The following is a 19323-nucleotide window of genomic DNA, read 5'->3' on the forward strand; positions in this document are numbered from 1 at the left end:
GCTTCACACTTACTCTCTCCACTGACTCGGCTTTCTCCTGAGCTCAGCTTCTACCCCAGTCACTTCTCTTTACCACTCTTGTCTTGGTCATTAATGATTTCGTCAACTCTAAATCAGGGTTACATTCTGTTTCTTACCTTACTTAACCACGCAGGAGCATGTGACACTACTGTCCATGCCCTCTCTGCCAACCACACACTCACAGCTTCCTGCTGGCTTCCCTCTGTGCCTCCTTGGTCTTCTTTTTAGTTACTCTACCTTGGCTCATACCGTAAAGTTGCTACACAGGATTCTGTCTTAGGCTCTTTTCTTTTTCCACTCTAAACATTCTCCCTAGATAACCTCACCTAATTCCATGGTTCCTTGCACCACCCAACATACTGTCAGGCCCCAGTCCTGGATATCCATCCACCCCCACAAAAATGTTTTTAAGGTTTGAGGCTCATATACACAACTGACTAACAAATAACTCCTCTTGGATGCTCTCGCACTCCTACAGAACTCAAGGTCAGCATCTCCAAAGTGAATTCATCCTCTTCTCCCAAAAAGTATCCCCTCCCTACACAGAACACCTCCATCTACCCAGCTAATTGAGCCCAAAATCTGGTAGCCTTGACTCTTCTTCCTCAGTCAGTCCCCATCTCCCATCATCACAAGGTGCAGATCTTTATACCACTTATTTAGCACAGGAGTGCTACCCATGTTTCTCCACTCCCATGCCCACTCCTCTAGTTTATACTGTTTCTACCTAAATTATCAAAGCATTCTCAACTGGTCTTGTAATCTCCTTACTCTCCTTTAATCCACTCTTGACACTGCAACCAAACCACTGTACTAAAAAGTAATCTGATCATTTCACTCCCCTCTAGGGCTTCTCTGTGACTCGATTACCAGTTTTGCAATGCCTTCTTAAGCCTGACCCAATCATTTCTCCAGCCTCAACTCACCATATCCAACTACACACTCTACAGTCCCTCTGGACTGAATCTCTTTCAGGATCCTGAAGTTGGTATGCTCTTTCTTTACCCCCTGCCAAAAACCTGCCTGAGGATCTCCCGCCCATTGAGATCGCACCCTGTTACTTCCTACAGGGCACATTCCCTTATAATCCTGCCGAGTCTGAGCTACCTCTCCCACTCATCTATAGCGCCCTGAATTTTCCGGCACAAATATTTCTCATGTGGAATTAAAATCACATCTTTTCTTTCTCCACAGACGAAATGCTTCAAATATGGGGAATAATCATGACTATGTTGCCCTTCACAATATCCCCAGACACGGGCACAATTTGCTCAAGAATAAGCACTGAATATACTGAATGAGCAAATACATGAATATTGAACTAACAAAATAGTAGCATTTATATTTAGAATTTCCCTTCACTCGTTTCAACTTTTAAATTTCAGATTTAGGAATGCACTGATTCTATGGGAAATGCCGCCAAAACCACATTATCATCACTCATAATTGTCACAGGGAGGAAAGCACATGAAAAGACAGCTCTATAGGCATGAGTAAAGAAAAATTAGAAGAAGACAACATGCAAACAAATGGGCTGAAATAGTGAGAATTACCTAATATCCACGCCCCCCTCCATGTTAAATAAAACAGTAGAGTAAAAAGGTCAGAAGAAGAGAATGCCAATTGTGATTTACCACTCAGTGGTTAAATAACCTCAGAGTTACAATTTCTTCACCTTTAAAGGTGGAGGGGGTGACACTAACTACAAAAATTATGAGGACTTAACATAAGAAAGTACTGAAAAGTTCTCTGTGCACCAAAGAACACCATTCATTCACTCATCCATTGAGAAACACTGATACTATTCCAGAAACTGGGTATGCAGCAGTGAACAAAACAAAACATATACTCTAATGTGGGAGTAGACAGACAATAAGAAAATAAGTAAGAAACTGAAACAAATGTATCAAAGAAAGATCAAAGAAGACAAGAGAATTAAAGAATGGGAGACAGAAGCTTTTTGCTGTTTTATACAGAGCTGTTAAAAAATGCCTCACTGAAAAGGTGACTTCTGAGCAGAATCCTAAAATCAAACTGAAAGCCGTTAAAGGGTATCTCAAAGAACATTCTGGGCAAAAGTATTCAGCAAGGACAAAGGCTGTTGAGACAGGAATGTTCCTGACACCTTTAAAAACAGTAAGAAGACTAATGAGAACAAAGGGGAGGGTTAAGTAGGAGACAAAGTCAGAGAGTTGGGGTAGGCATCTGGGGGGTCCACCAGATCTTGGAGGGTTTTGTAGCCAATTTAAGAAGACTCTGGCCTTTACTCTAAGATGTACAGCTACTAGAGGGTTAGCACGTTAACATGCAGTAGAGAGGTAATGGCAAGTAAGAGACTACTGCAATTATATGGAAAAGATAACTTACATCAAGGTAGCAGCAGCTGAGGTGATAAAAGAAAACACTTTCTGTACATTTACTTAGTAGGTGACAAAGTCTATTACTGAATCAAGTCTAGAGTGTGACATTATAAAGAAGAGTAAAGATGAATCCAATTCTTTAGCCTAAGTAAAAGGAGGACAGAGTTGCATTAACTTGGATGAGGGAGACTGTATAGCGCAAACGTGGGTGCAGAGAAAAGATCAGTTTTGACCATCTTAGTGTAAGATGCCTATTAGATGTCTAAATGGAGATTTCCATGGGCTTAAGGTGGGGAGAAGACTTAACAAGGGAAGTACCAGTAGATACAGTCATTGGCTTTATAAAGAAGGAGGAAAACTGAAAGCAAGTCCTACTTAGCAAACAAGTAGAATCTGAAAGGTGACAAAAGGACACCCTAAACAAGAAAGGCTAAGTGTATTTGACAAGATAAAAGAGTGGTCATTTGATCATAAAAACAGACAAACATCACTTCCTTGGAGAAGCAAAGCTTTTCCTGAAAATGACTACTAAAAGATACTAATCTTGAGATTCTATGGAGAAACCACTGAGTAATAGAATAAATTTGCCACAATCCTACAAAAAAATATATAATAGGGGCTTTCTTATAGCTTTTATTCCATAGTTCTTCAAGGAAAACTGAGGGCATAAAAATAAATTACCCATAAAGGCTCAAGTAATAGTGTCTACCTACTGTCTAGAGTCAAAATTGCCTTCTTAGCACTGACAGCTAGCGTTTAACTGTTCAAACCAAGAACATCATCCCATATATCTTAGTCTATTTATTTAAAGAAGAAAAGAGCTCTATTAAATGTAAAGAAGTATAAGAAGAAATCATGTAAAATATCAAATATAGTGGATACGGCACTCCAATACTGTGAGCAAAATGTAACATTTTATAATGTACATTCGGCAATTCTTGTAACAGCTACTAAAAACATACGCTATTTCACTGACTAAAAAAGACTGTTAAAACACCAGTTACAGACAGAAGATGCTATATTTTGTTAGGACACAGGAATGGAGGACATCAATTCTCTAAGTCATAGTGCATAAGATATCAAAATTTTAAATTAAAACTTAAAGGACTCTATACCTTTACCACTGAAGTTTTAAAGACCTTCTAAGCACTCACTTCCTGGCATTCACATCAATATGCAAAAACTTTCTGCCTAAAAATTAGACTTAAAAAAAAAAGGAATTGCAGTGTACTTCAACCACTGACTTCCCACCCCATAATCACGAAGATCCACATTTAGAATGCACTGTTATTGTAAAGGGGTTAAGCAAGCAAGGAAGTACATTTTTAACAGATATAATTCTGCAAGGTTACTAAAATTTAAATAAGGCTGAATAGTGCAAGAAACTGCCCAAAGAATTTATAATGATGAAAGGAATAAACTACATCCAAATTAAAATTTGATTATCTTTTGCTAGTGGTCCCACATGGACTTTAAATTTTATACATATTTTAAGGGTTCAGTTTACATGGCATCATAAAGATAATTTCACTTTAAGTTTTAATTCACACTAAATTTCAATGTTAAAAATAAATACCAAGAGATCCAATACCTTTGAAACATAAGGAATACCAATGTGCACCAGAAGTAATTCGGGGGGCAGTCTGCAAAGTGGTAAGTATACCATTAAATTTAAGTCAGATGTTTTCAGCCTTATGCTTGTTCTCTAATGGTTTTTATGCATCCTAAAAATGTAAGTTCTGACTTCAGAGTTGATACCAAGTATCCTGAAACAGTAAGTGTAACATAAAACAGTAAATGACTCCTCTCTTTATTCCCATTTCAATGACTGTCTATCTTGCAATGGAATCAGTACCTGCATAGAAGATCGATTTCACTGTCCCAACCCCACCTGACTCTAACGCCCAGTAATAAAAACTGCTCTAATTAACTACTGTAGAATCCAGCCGTCCCACTTCTGGGTATGCACCCAAAGTGAACGCAGGTCTGCATACCCACATTTAGCAGCATTATTCACAACTGCCAGGAGGAGGAAGCAACTCAAAAATCCATCAATGAATAGATAAACAAAATGTGGTACATACATACAATGAAATCTTGCTGAATCTAAACAAAGGAAATTCTGCTACAACATGAATGAACCTTGAGGACATTTTGCTAAGTGAAATACGTTAATCACAAAATGACAAAAATTGTATAATTTCATTTATATGAGGTATCTAAGGTAGTCAAATTCATAGAAACAGAAGGTAGAATAGTGGTTCCAGGGGTGGGGGGGCTTGAGGGGGTCAACAATGAGGATTGTTTAATGGATATCAAGTTTTGATTTTGCAAAATAAAAAAGTTCTGGAGAGCTACTGCATGACAATATGAATATACGTAACACTGATAAACTTTATACTAAAAAATGGTTACGGTGATAAATTTTACGTGATGTGTTTTTTATAATAACAGTTTTCCCCAAAAACTCTATATAGAGGAAAACCAGGGAAAGAACAATCAGGGAGAAAAGCAGGCGTTTGGAAGATAACATCCAAGCTAAGATAGTTGCAGTCAGAGTTGCAAATTACATTGTGAATGTTTCTTGGAACACTTCTGAGAAGATGAAAATCTGCAAAGTAAGTTTAAAAAAAAAAGTGGAAAACATTCAGAAGTATCTTCCACTTCTTATAGTCAGGTCATTTCACTCTAGATTCAAAAATACTTCAGTTTATATTTGTCTTACCCCCCAGAGGCCTGGAAGGTCAGTTCTGGACTACAGAGAGGGTTCCATACCCTCATTAAAACCAACACAGCACTTAGCACATAAAGGCTTAAGAAATAGTCACTTGATTACAAACTGGCCTTGACTTCTTCCTAAGTTCATATATTTTATCCTAAAAATTAGAGCAGAGTTAAAACTACTCATCAAATTAATTTATACCTTCATTCTGTTATTTATTCATTATTACTAAAACTGATTCCTAAAACCCTTACCTGAAAATTTGGTATTATTTATAGTTAACCAGCAGATTTTCCTCAATATCTCATTCATTATTCCTAGCTCTCATTACTAGATTTACTATATACTGTTTACTTCCCAAAACAAACTAACAGTATTTCATGACTATGTAAGGTAACACAGTTCTCCCCATCACTTTCTAAAATTCCGAAGTTTCTTCTACATCATTTCAGAAATCGAATTCACTCCATTTTTCACACTCAGCACAATCTATTGAGATCACCAAAGATTATAATATTGCTTTTCAAGCATTAATTCTTTAATGAATGAATATAAAAGCAAATAAAAATTTTTCAATCATACTTTCGAATGGTGAGCAAGTTTAAGGTTAATTTATAGATGAGTCTCTAAATGACAGAGATCACAAAATAATTAAATGACATTCAGGCTGCACACGGAAAACAAAATCAATTATGTGAATATGGAAAACAACCAAAGGAGGATTTTTTTAAACTGCTAATATTTCTGAAGTAGTCAGGCCATTTGCTAACTCTGACCAAAACTGTATTTAAGCACATCTTAAGTGGGAAGAAATCAGATAACGTAAGTAGTATCATTTGATAATCAGGGTATTAGAGGTTTATTTTGGGTTGAGGTAGACATCAGAAGGAAAAATATTAAATTATTTGTCTAGATATGTAGGCAAATAGTTCATTTTAAGTCCCTGTCATAAGCTCCCTTTTTTAAGTAGACAAACTAAAGTTCATAGTTCAAAAGAACAGAGTTTTAAAAGACAAAAAAATAAACACTAGGTCATACATAAGTTTATTTAAATCCATTCAAATTTTTTAAATAGTCTACCTGAATCCTCCTGGGCTTCGTGAGTTTCACCATCATATGTTACCTCTAATTCTTTCACAAAATTTGAGGGAAACAGTCCCAACTTGTTGTTCAGGGTTCCACTCCACCAGCCTTCTTCTACCTGAAAGAGTTCACAACTCAAAACTCAGAAACAGAAGGCGGGAAGTATGAAGAGCTCAGAACTTTCAGTAGACTTAAGGGAGCACCAGAGGATAGCGCATTCTTCAAACCAGTGTGATGAAAACATGTAGAGCAAAGTGGAACAGGCACAACAAAGAGGACATCATCAGACCAGTAACTCCACCCGGGAATCCCGAACTGGCAGCCACTGGGCATCAGGGCAAATAACTGTAATATTTCCTATTAGTTAGGAACTCTTAAAAGGCAGTAGTATGGTGGTAAAGAACACCGACTCAAAAACAAACTGTGTGGGTTCAGATCCTGGCGCTCTGCATGCCAGGCATACGAACTTGTGCAAACACGGCTGAAACAAGGTCACCTATCCCACATGCTCATCTGCAATGTCATCTTGACGCTCTTCCCACCAAGAAGTGATGGTCTTTGTCCACACCCCCTTCAATCTTGCTGGCTTAGGACTTTCTTGTAACCAACAGAATGTGGTGAAAGTGACATTATCAGTTGCAAGGCTGGATTATAAAAGGCTATCTCTGTGTTCACCGAAACGCTTACACTTAGAGCCCTGACCTGCCCTGTCCTACTATCCCACACAGCAAGAAAGCCAAGCCAACGGGGGGCGGTACACGATGGCTCTCCACAGGCGGTCCTCGTCTTCGGGGCTTCCAGGCACTAGTCGTATCAGGGAAGGAGCCATCTTATGACTCTATCGGTACCCAATTTTGAATCTTTCCAGCTGAGGCCCCCAGACAGCACAGAACAGACAAAAACTATATCCCTCTGTGCCCTGTCTGAATTCTGGACCCACACAACTAACAAACCTAACAGTTGTCCTTTGCCAGAGTTTGGAATGGCATGTCATGTAGCAACAGAAGATAAACCAATTACTTATCTTCTCTGATTCAATCTCTTATTTGTAAAATGGGGATAAAAATTCATATCTTCTTTGGTTGTTTAGAAATTTAAAGGAAATAATAAATGTGAACCACTTAGAATGGTGCTTCGGACATAATACTGGATTGATAAACACTATTATTACCACCACTTGGTAGAAATAAAACAGAATTGCCTTTTGTATAAACATACTGGAATTTAACACAAACCTAAGTGACAAATTACATGTTATGATACAAAATCATTCCCATGGCAATACATGATATCAAAACATATACTTTGAAAATGGCATCTTCAGCTGCCAAAAAAACTTCAGTATTCCTTTAATGGTAAAAGCAGAGATACGAAAAGTTATTTTTTTAAATACTTTTAAATCTCACTCTAAGATGCTAAAATGAGGGCAAGTGCTTTTGAATGTGAATGTAATAATTCAAACAAGACAAAGCTTTTTTAAATATTCTGCTTTTGTATACCTTTGCTATATGCAAAAGGTAAAAATCCTACTTTACGACATTGTGCCAAAAGTGAATTAAAGATCAAAGAAAAGTTTATATTCTTAGCTACTTGGATTACATTCATTTTAGCTTTAAAAAGGTCTTTTTATCTTCCTAAAGTCAACAGATACAAATATAGCACACAAATAGCATCGCAAAGATGATTAAAGCTTTATTTCTACAGATAAGACAGTCTTACTTCAAGTCATTAAAGACCCATTTTAAAGTCTGTTACCTTAAACTTTGTATAAAAAAACGATAAAACTGGCAAAATAAACTGAACAAATTAATATTCTTACAAGGCATTTTTCTAACACCCAGAGCACCAATTGCAATCGCTGCTTCATCTCTAAAACGCGTCTTCCTCACCTCTTCACTAACGTCAATAACATCTCCCACTTTCAGCTCCAGTTCATCGTCATTTTGTGGGATGTATTCAAAGAGAACTCTACACTGACGCTTCTTGGTCTCTAAAGGAAGTAACACGAAAAAATTAAGTTAAGAAAGGTCGTTAAAACAAACAGTAGCACCTTTATTTACACACTACGTTTACTGTCACACCATTTGTATATATGAATGAAAACAGAACATGTAAGCGTCCTAAACAGCTAAATCACAATCTGTTCCGGTTGGCTTTCCACCTTGTTCCCTACGCTACAATCTCTTCATCCTAAAAGAAATTCAAATCCATTACAAATAGGTAGGCTCCCAGCAATGAAATCTACTTATACATCTGATCCCACTAATTATACAAAAGTAAAGTATCTACTGCCAGTTTTGAGACTAGAGACAGTCAATAAAGGACACTGTTGGCACAACAAAGTTATCAAAGACGCACATTTACTACAGACAATCACTCCAAGCCAGTGATTTTCAGACTACTTCCTGATCAAAGTCTAGAAATACTTTATTTTTTATTATAGTCAGTTACAACGGGTCAATTTCTGGTGTACAGAATAATGTTTCAGTCATACAAATACATACATATATTCCTTTTCATTATAGGTCACTACAAGGTATTAAATATAGTTCCCTGTGCTATACAGAACAAATTTTTTAATCTTTTTCTATATAATAGTAGTTACTATTTGCAAATCTTGAACTCTCAATTTATCCCTTTCCATTCTAAGAATACTTCAAATACACTAATTTAAAAGTATCTGTGTTTTAAAAAGATAAAATGCACAATGTAAAATGTATTTTATCTTCTTTAATAGATCTATTTTCTGACATAAAAATCAAACTCAGGTGAAGATAAAAATAATATTACTTTAACTTTACAAATAAGTTTCATTTATTCAGACAAGTGATGGCTATTTAGGCCTTTAAAAAATGTAACTTGATTCTTTTTCATGAGTATCAGTATCTTTTTAAATGACTTAAAGTGAATAAAGAGTATTAATTAGCACATTCCTGCCTCCAAAAAATATATATCAATTAACTTTGAACAACCTAGGGTATCTTTCAGTGAAAAGCTTTCTTATTGTTGCTTTTCCTCTCACACTAGCATAATTCTCCAGTGTTTTTTTCCAAAACAGTGTGCAAAATTATTTGCAAAGCAATTTTTCATTTTTCAAAGGAAACAGCCACATTGGATAACACCATCTAAACAGCCCCTATTATTGCCACAAAATGTGAGTCATTTACTTAAAAAAGAAAAAAATTTCTTATGAGTCCATATTTTTACATAATTCACTCATAAGCTAAGGTCACTGCTTTATTGAACTTACCTATTAATTGGCAACTCAAAGGAATTTAGAGATTTGTTCACATTTCAAATGGCATACACAATGTCTACCATACACACTGGTCAAATAAATATAGATTTTCTACAAGGTATCAGAACCTTTGCTAAACACAAAAGAAAATAAAATATATGTAAGAGTAGAGTTGTCAATAAAAGGATGCATGAAATTAAGTCCATTTTTAAAAATAACTGTAACTAGTATTTTCTTAAGATAAGAAACCTCCATATAGCTTTTCAGATCTACAAAGAGATTAATGATAAGAAAGTTTTTTTAAATCAGGATTGTATACATAAAGCTATTAACAAGGAAGAGGATAAAGAAGGTACACCAAAAGCAGGGACATTATTTTTTTATCTTTTATGTACCAACACTACTCTAAGTCCTTCACAAACAAAAGATCATAGAAACTTGCTACAAACATCTCCCACACAAAAGATCATAGAAACTGGTTATACGTACCATCTCACCAATGAGGAACAGGAACTCAGCAGTAATTGTCCAAGACCATAGAGCGAGAGAGAGAGGCAAAACTCGAAGTGTGCCCACTTCTGCCTCCTACTCTCTGCCCTTCCAGTTCACCAGGCTGCCTCCTTTACAGATACACACAGTTCATGCACTCTAGCCAGGCTGGACCCATAATCCCTGAAAATACCACGAACTGACTTGCTTATCTCTGTGGCTCTTCCAAAGGTTGCAATTTGAACTGGAATGCCATACTCCCCAGTCTTCACGTGACTGACAACGTCCTACCTGAAGAAGAGCTTAGATACACCTTGTTTGATGACTCTGGTATAGAAGTGCCCTTTCATTTGAACCTTTGAATCTTCATTTGAACTGCACATTATATTTGTCTCTAATACGGTTCTTAATAGTATAAAACTCTGTAAAAATAACAAATATTTATCAGGCACTTCTTATAATATTTACTTAGCATGTTAATACCTCTAAAACGCCTTGAGGTAATTATTACTATCATCCCAGTGGTATTACAGTAACTTGATGCTTTCCTCTGTGAGTTCTGAATCATTACCCACATCCAGCTTTAAATGGCAGATTTGATTGCCCACACTAACACCGTTCTATGACCTTCATACCCATGGGTATTACGATACTCAGCATATAAATGTTGAATAATTTCAGAAGAACCATTTAGAAATGTTTTATATTTTTAGAAAAGCAAAATCAAACTGTGGGAAACTTCACACTCAGTGAAGTAACTTTCCTTATTGTTTCTACTAAAATAGAAAATTCTGTATTTTCAATTGTAGTTTGGTCATGAAGAATGGCAAGTATGTGATAGTTCTGAAAAATAGATCTAAATATTCAGATCAAACAAAGCTCTTAAATTATGGAACTATTTCTCACTGATGATCATTGTTTTAATTTTTCTATCAAATACTAAAGTGAAGAACATACCACACTCAGAAGTTGGGAGGCTAAATGTTAAAATTTCAGAGACAGTAACAATAAGATTCTTGACCCATTTTTGGTTCTATTTGGTTCTAGAAAGTCTATCTTCAGGTTTTAAAGTCTATCTTCAGCATTTAAATTTTTCTAATATAAAAAAATTTTTTTATATCTTTTTCTCCAGTAAACAAAGATCATCATTAAAAGTTAAGAAACATTGAGACTGATCCATTTGCTACATGGTTGAATCATCTTTAAAAGTTTTTTTCTTATTCTCAGCAATAAAAAAAATCATATTACTTAGGCCATTAAGTGAAAAATTCAAGCTATGCAAGAGTCTAGCTAGTTGAGATAGAGCATTTAAGACAATCAAAATCTTTCAAAATATCACCACCAACATGAAGAAAAAAACTCATGTGATTAGGGATGAAGTATCATGTCTTCAATATACTTTCAAATGACTTAAGTTTTTAAAATGTATTTATATATGTAGAGAGATAAAGCCAATATAACAAAATGTTAACAGCAAACTTAGGTCAAGAATATACTGTGTTCAGTGTACAATTACTACTTCAACTTTTCTGTAAGATTTTAAATTTTTCAAAATAAAATACAAAGTCAGAACACCCTACTCCATTCATTCCGTCGCTGGGAAGGACTCATTTGAGTGAATCTCTTTCCCCTTGTAAGTCAAGAGTATTTTAATGTCACAGAAGAGAGCCTGAATTACTAACATGCCTATTTTTCAAAAATTTATTCTGTGAAGGTGTAAGGTCAGTGATCATATTTTGATGATACTCAGAATTTTCATTATTTTCTTCAGCACTGACTCAAAATCAGAAGCATGCTACCAATTATTTTTTGAGAATGAAACACTGCGTAGACTGGCATTCTAATCAATTAATTTTTCATGCATCATCATTTCTTTCTGTACAATTACACTAGTGATCCATCAGTATCAATCTCAATGCATCTTTCACATTCAAAATAACTATTACCTAGATGAAAAATCATTTCTGTAGCATGAGTTCCCACTCACAAGGAATACAGGGTTACAAGCTCTGATGTCTTGCTCACACACGGCATGAGTAGATTCATACCTGGCATCCATTTTTTCCAAATATAAAGTAGAATATCTACTAATATTCCACACTGAATGTTATATAGAACTGTGATGCTGAAAGATGTCAGTTTTTTACTTTGAAAGTAAAACACTCTACACCATTATCTTTGGGCCTGATTTTATAAGGGTCTCAGCAGTAATGTCATTTGTGCCTGTTTTTGCTATGAGAAGTAAAAATTGGTTTCGTTTCTGTAACTTTAGCAACTTATTGCAATCAACTCTGCCCTGGAAAATTGTCTGTGCTCACTCTAGAAAATACGAGTTTGTCTCACGAAAAAAGGTATTACGCTTAACTTACAAGCAATAGCAAAAGTTTCGATGGTTTTATGACTAGACCTCACAAAAAAGCCAACGCTTTTTGGCTTTGGAGACCAGAGGAAAACAGCTAACAACTCCAGTCCCCAGATATTTATCTTACTATCTATGTGAACTTCTCCTTTTTAGCTGTGTAGACAAAATTCAACACACAGGCAGATTCACTTGTCTTGGCACCGAAAGATTTCAACTGAACCTTCACACTGCAGTGTTTATCACTGTCAACCTTTTAATGGTTTGGCTTTTTTTTTTAATATGAATGGCATTGGTTAAAAGTGTACATACTACTATTTTAAATTACAATGAAACATTTTTGAAGAACTGATCTATTTCATAAATTAAGGATACACTACAAACTAACAGTAACCAAAAAAACTGATTAAAAAAAAGGTAGCTGCTTTTCCTGGAAAAGTCAGCTGAAAGCAAAAACAAACAACCCGCATCCTGTTTTAAATGTTAACACCAAATGACCAATTTAGTCTTCGCAGCACTTGTACTTAAAAACAAGTTATGGAGGATCCTTAGGAAAAAGCTTAAGCCTCCCGGGCCCCGTCCCAACCGTATAATCGTTTTTCCTTCTTACAAGAAAAGTTATGACCAGCGTTCCTGAGGAAGGTAAAATTAAGCGTGTCCTTCCCTATTAGAGACAGAATAACCTTGAAGCCCTTTGTCTAGCCCCTACTTAAGAAGAGATTTATACTCTGAGAGCTCAGTAAAGCTAAAGAAAGTGGCAAATAAATTTTACAATAGACAGAGGTCATAAATAACCCTTTCGTGGGCCTAAAACTTCTCATTGTGCACAGAAATTCTATATAGAGGTTCATCTGTAGGATGTGGAATTGACTCTGTTATCTAACCCCAATCTCCAGAGTTCAGAGTCCAGGGCAATTACAACTACTGAACACTCCCACCTTCAGGCAGTAGTCTCAAAGCAGGATGGGTAATACCTAAATATTGTTTGCACACTGCATTCACTGGGAAACAAAGAACACACAGAACCCTTTAACTGGTCTGTTTCATTTTTATGAAAATCTGTTTTCATTTTATGAAAATAATCAAAAGGTGATATAACCTAGAAAGCAGAGGTTTCCCCAGACTTCACAGACAGTAGCATAGAAAGTAACAGGTTGAGATTATTAAAGTCATTATAAGTCTTACATTTGTGAAATGTATTTAAACAAAATTTGTAAACTTTCTTTATTGTAAACTACGTGGTATACAAGGGATTTTAGTACCAACATCAAACACAAGGGACCACTAACATCAAAGACACTGATCTAAGATAAATGTGGTTAAATACTCATTCATAACTTATTACATCAAACTGAACATAGTAGTCAGTATTCACTCTCTCAAGGGGCTCCAGGTTTACTATATTAAAACACTACCAAGGAACTATATTCAATATCTTGTAGTAACCTACAATGAAAAAGAATATGAAAAGGAATATATGTATGTACATGTATGACTGAAACTTTACGCTGTACACCAGAAATTGACACACTGTAAACTGACTATGCTTCAATTAAAAAACAAAACAAAACACTATCTGCTTCCATAAATGTTATACCTCTTTGTACATGTTTAATACCTTCTTTAGTAATAGTCTTTCTAAGACTGTAAGTTTATAAGAACAGCAATTTACCAGTCTTTTCTTTTTTTTGTCTTTTTACCACTTTCTCATCAGCAGCAAAATACAATTTAAAAGAGTTTAAATGATCCAAGGTCGTAAGACAGCCTCAAACTTAAGTCTGATTTCAAGTGTGGTGCTCTTCCTCTATCCTGAACTGTTCTCTTAACCTATTTACAGAGTATCACACAGATAAAGGATACTCCACTGGGCCAACCACCTGGGAAAACTGAATGTACATGTTCAGATGACTAACCACTAAAAAAAACTGGGGAGTGGGACACATAATTATATTTATTTATTTATTTTAATGGAGGTACTGGGGATTGAACCCAGGACCTCGTGCATGATAAGCACATGCTCTACCCTCCCCGCTAAAAAAAAAAAAACTTACCAAATGCTTGCATCTATACTGCTTAAGCATGAGTGGATCTTTCGGCATTTCATTAAATAAATGGAATTAAAGAAAATTTAAGGCAAGGTGTTAACTATTCAGCAGAGCCTGTAAGACTAGTAAGAAAACAAAGCCTTTTATCTTAAACTCTGATTCCTACAGATAGGAAGTTATAGGGAGTAAGACAGCAAGTACGAAGTTATAAAGCATCCTTCTATTTTGATTTGAATAAATAGGAAAAAAAATTATTTACATACTCTTCTTAATGTTTTTGGTTTGTGGATGTGGTTGAATTCCTCCAGCGAGAAGTCCATAGGTGCTTATTCGTTGTACAAGACTTGCTACATTCCCATGCCTTTCCCGTTTGATGGGCAAACTGTCATCCTTGGATTCTGTCTCTCTCTTAACCTCCTACAAAAGGAGAAATCAGTAAGCAGGTAAATTAAGTTGTATATTATTAAATTAAACTCTCAAATGTAAAATACCAAAACCAGGTACAGTGATCATTACATAAAACATAGTATCAACAGTTTTCAACCTTTTTCTCTGCCCACACATATTTAAAGAATACAACACACTTCGGTAACAGTGACTCACTATGAGTTTAAGTCTTATCAGAACGAGAGATGAAAGTAAAGAAAGTGACACTGAATCCATCTCCACCCCAACATACAAAAAACACATAAACACACACGCACATAAGCAAACAGTAAGACAAACGATAATTCTAAGTCAGGGGTGGGCAAACTTTTTCCATAATGGGCCAGACAGTAAAATGTTCTAGGATTTGTAGGCCATACAATCTCTGTGCCAACAATGAACTCTGCCACCCGCAGAGCAAAAGCAGTCATATACATAAATGAATGAGTGTAGCTATTATCCAAGAAAATTTTATTTATGGACACTTAAAATTTCAAATTTCACATCATTTTCATGTCATTAAATATTGTTCTTTATTTGATTTTTTTCCAACTACTTGTAAAATTCTTAACTAGCATTCGTGGGCACTACAAAAACAGGTGGTGTTTCGATTTGGCCCATGGGCTGTTTGATTAAACCCTGTTCTCAGTCATAGGTCTAACAGGAGATAAGTGAACCTTCATGAAAAGTATGAGGTTTTATTGGAGGACATAAAGGAAGACAAATGAAAGGGGAGTTAGGCCATGTTCAGTGATAGAAAACTTATTATCATAAATATAGCATTTTCCCCTAAAATTGATGCAATGCAACTGAATAAATATATCACAGATTTGGGCGAGCAATTAAATAAACTGGTTCTGAATCTGTACAGAAGAACAAAAGGCCAAAACAGTAAAAACACTTTAGTGAAAAGAAAGTGAAGGGACTTTTTAAAAACTAAGATATAAAGAAAAATTATATGATACTATAATCAGTGTGTACTGGCATAAAAACAGATATATTGATAAGTGAAACAAAATAGAGGGTCCATAACAGTCAAACCTGATTTATAACAGGCAAAAAGTGAGGGGGAAAAACTGAATCTTACATGATGCTTGTAAAACTAGCATTTCGCATTTAGGGAGTAGGGAATAAAATTGGATTCCTACTTCACACATTTGATATTAAAATTAACAGCTTCTTTTCATCAAAAGCAACCATGTAAAAGAAGCCAATCACTAACCAGAGATATTTTTCACACAGAAAGTTAACAAGGAATCTGCATCTCTGGGTGTTTACGTCTAACGCAATGTTAACTACGCACTATCTAACCGGTAGGATTTCAGATTATTTTGACTTCTTTGTACTGTTCAGAGTGTTTAATGCTTGCTTTTTTTGTTTAACAATGTGTGTCATTTTGCAAACAGAAAAAAAGTTTTGCATTTTGGGAAGACTGTTACGTTGGTGAAAACTTATTAAAATACAGAACATACAAGACACAAAATCTTTCACAATGTAGACTGCTTCATTTCTACTGGTAATGTACCGCAGGAAAAATATTTCAATTTGCTATTAATAACACATGACGTAATATATGAACACCTCAGTTTTCAGACTGCACTAAATATTTCTCAAACTAATAAAAATACGAAAATCTATGTAAAAACTGGTAGTTACAACCTCAACACGCCAGAGAGCACTCATTTCGGATTCTCCTGAACATCCCATGTGCCACCTACATTTTAAGAAGATAGAATAGAAGTCTTATCTCTTACTGTTGCTTTCTGTGGTGCAGGAGACCAAGAACTTGGCTTGACATTCAAATCTTGTTCCTCTAGGAAAGTAACTCCAATTTGACCAAATGTGATTAAGAGTACAGGTTCAGGAACCAGGTCAAATGAGTACAAAGCCTGGTTCTATCCTGTTCGCTAGCTAAATAACTAGATATTTGTGTTATCTTTTAGCAAAAATTAACCACACGAATAAGTACAACATATTAATTAAAGACAAGGACAGTGTCTCTCATTTCCAAAAAAAAAAAATTACAATATATTGCTCAAGATCTAGAAACATTTTCCAGACCTTCAATATTTGCTGAGACATAATCAAATCCATGAATATTGGACATCATTAATCTTCTGAGAACAAAAAATGCACAAAAAAAGAGGGGGAAGCACAATAAAAATATATACAGTCTACACTGAATAGGGAAAACTCAGGTTTACAGCCTTCCAAACACATAATGCCAACTAAAATGTTATCAAAAGTTTCAAGTGACTTCAGGCTCTAAGCAAAGTTATAAATAAGGTTAACTCTGAGTTAGGCTCCACCTCTTCCACCTGTGAAATCTCCTCCTGCTACAATCTGCTACCACCAGATACACACACAGGCGCGCGCGCACACACACACACACACACACACACTCTTCCTCTCTCTCTCTCTCTCTCTCTCACACACACACACACACACACACACACACACACCAATCTACTCTGTTCCCTAATTCCTGGACACACGGTACCCCCAAATCACTCTTTCGTGACCATTCATCTTTAATAGCAATTTTACTGAGTACCTATAAATCTTAGTAAGGCTTCCAGTCTGCCCTTCCTTTTACCTAATCAGCCAGTAAATCAAATACAAATTAACATTGTAACATCTCTTTCTACAAACTTTGCTTCCTCTCCTTACTCTGAAAATGACTCCAGGAGAGCCAGTAAAAAGAGGAGTCCTCACTTGAGAGTGCCACGTGTTGACAAAGCAAACTCAGAAAAGCTGAATCTCACTCTACAAAAGAGGGAAGCCTCCTACACAGCAGGTAATGTCAACACCAAACTGGCCAAGAAAAAAAAATACAATGTGGATAATTTCCATATAGATAAGAATGTACTATACATTCTTTTAGTTTCACAGATAAGTAATAGGAAGCAGCAAATTAAAGGAAAAGATGAAAAATATAAGCACATGAGGGGTAGCCTTAAAAAGGCTGGCTGGAGACGGTATAGTTATATTCTTTATCTATTAAAGTAATCAAAGATACTTCATTCTGATTACACTAACCAAAAACAGGTAACTTAAAAGGTTAATCAACAAAATTCACAAACCACTCCTTCATGTTGAAATATTATCTATTTTACAACTTGGTTATCTGAGCATGACCAGTAAAGGACCATGACCTGAAAACAGAAAGCAATTAACTTCTCTACATCACAGAATCAAAGGTCGCAAAGAGTAAGAAAAACCAGATTAGAAGGCAAGTGTTTCTTTTTACTTCTCAAGAAGAGAGACAGGTATCTTAAATCACCAAATCCCTAAACAGAGTTACAGTTTTGCTTATGCTAATTAAAATCTGAGGAATACAGTAGTCTGTCCTTATCCACAGGGTCCCAAGACCTCCAGGGGATGCCTGGAACCATGGATTGCACTGAGCCTTACATACACTGTGTTTTTTCCTAAATATATATACCTATGATAAAGTTTAATTTATAAATTAGACACAGTACGAGATTAACAACAACTGATAATAGAAAATGATAACAATTTACTCTGGTAAAAGTTATGTGCATGTGGTCTCTCTCAAAATCTCTTACAAATACAGTGCCTCTTCCAACTTAACAAGCACTTATCACACACACCGTGGCCATAACTGTTCCTGTTTGAGGTGAGACAACAAAACTGATATGAATATTTTTCTTCTTCACAATTTCACAGAAGATTCATTCTTACCACGCACAGATCTTTGCAACCTCATATGATTATTTTTTTCTTTCCTTATTAAGTCAAGAGCTTTCATCTTTTCACTTAAAGGACACACTTTACAGCTTTTGCTGGTATATCTGTATTGTCAGTGTCACAACTCTTGAGCTCAGCAGCCGTTATTAAGTAAAATAAGGGTTACTTCAACACAGGCGCTGTGATACCGTGACAGTTGATCTGATAACCAAGACAGCTACTAGGTGACTAACAGGTGGGACAGGCTGGACAGAGGGATGATTCACGTCCCAGATGTAATGGCATGCGATTTAAGACTTACGAATTGTTTACTTCTGGAATTTTCTGTTTAATATTTTCAGACTACAGCTTCCTAGCTGAAGCTTCAGAAAGCAAAACCATGGATAAGAGGGGGACTAGACTTAATTATTTTTAAGTTAACATTCAGGATTTCCAACAGCATCATATAAAACGAGTACCTCCACCTTTACAGAAGCATAAATCAGACAATATGGAAGGGTGATATTACTAAAGAATAAGAAAAATAAGCAGGATTAAATGTTTATTTGATGTACATCCACTGTTTGACCTTTGACTGAGTCAAAATTAAACCCATACTTAAAAGAATAGGTTTCCAACGTAACAAAGTGGTTTACCTCATTCCTAAAGTTTTCATTTTGTTTCCTGGAATATAAGTGACAGCATATAAGGTATGATCCAGAAAGAACTACCTTAAGGCATTAGATTTTCTTTTTCTTTTTTCATTATGATTAAATTAAATGGATCCCCCCCCCCCAAAAAACACCTTAAGTCCAAACAAAATGACCAACAGGAGAAAGTCTCCGTGATATGAAATCAGCTCGTACCTCCCTGAGTGCCACGTATCAGAA

General features: G+C 35.6%; 1 protein-coding gene across 1 annotated transcript in view; it reads right to left on the reverse strand.

The window, feature by feature from the left end:
* The window catches only part of CD2AP (CD2 associated protein), a 90939-nt gene that overhangs the window by 42462 nt on the left and 29154 nt on the right, over nucleotides 1-19323 (reverse strand). The window contains exons 3-5 of the mRNA XM_006201929.4: nucleotides 14581-14734; nucleotides 8076-8176; nucleotides 6184-6304 (exon numbers count right to left, since the gene is read on the reverse strand). Coding sequence (XP_006201991.2) covers nucleotides 6184-6304; nucleotides 8076-8176; nucleotides 14581-14734 — 376 coding nt within the window. The remainder of the gene's footprint in view (nucleotides 1-6183; nucleotides 6305-8075; nucleotides 8177-14580; nucleotides 14735-19323) is intronic.

This window comes from Vicugna pacos, chromosome 20, assembly GCF_048564905.1.
Source record: "Vicugna pacos chromosome 20, VicPac4, whole genome shotgun sequence".
NCBI classification, from domain to species: domain Eukaryota; kingdom Metazoa; phylum Chordata; class Mammalia; order Artiodactyla; family Camelidae; genus Vicugna; species Vicugna pacos.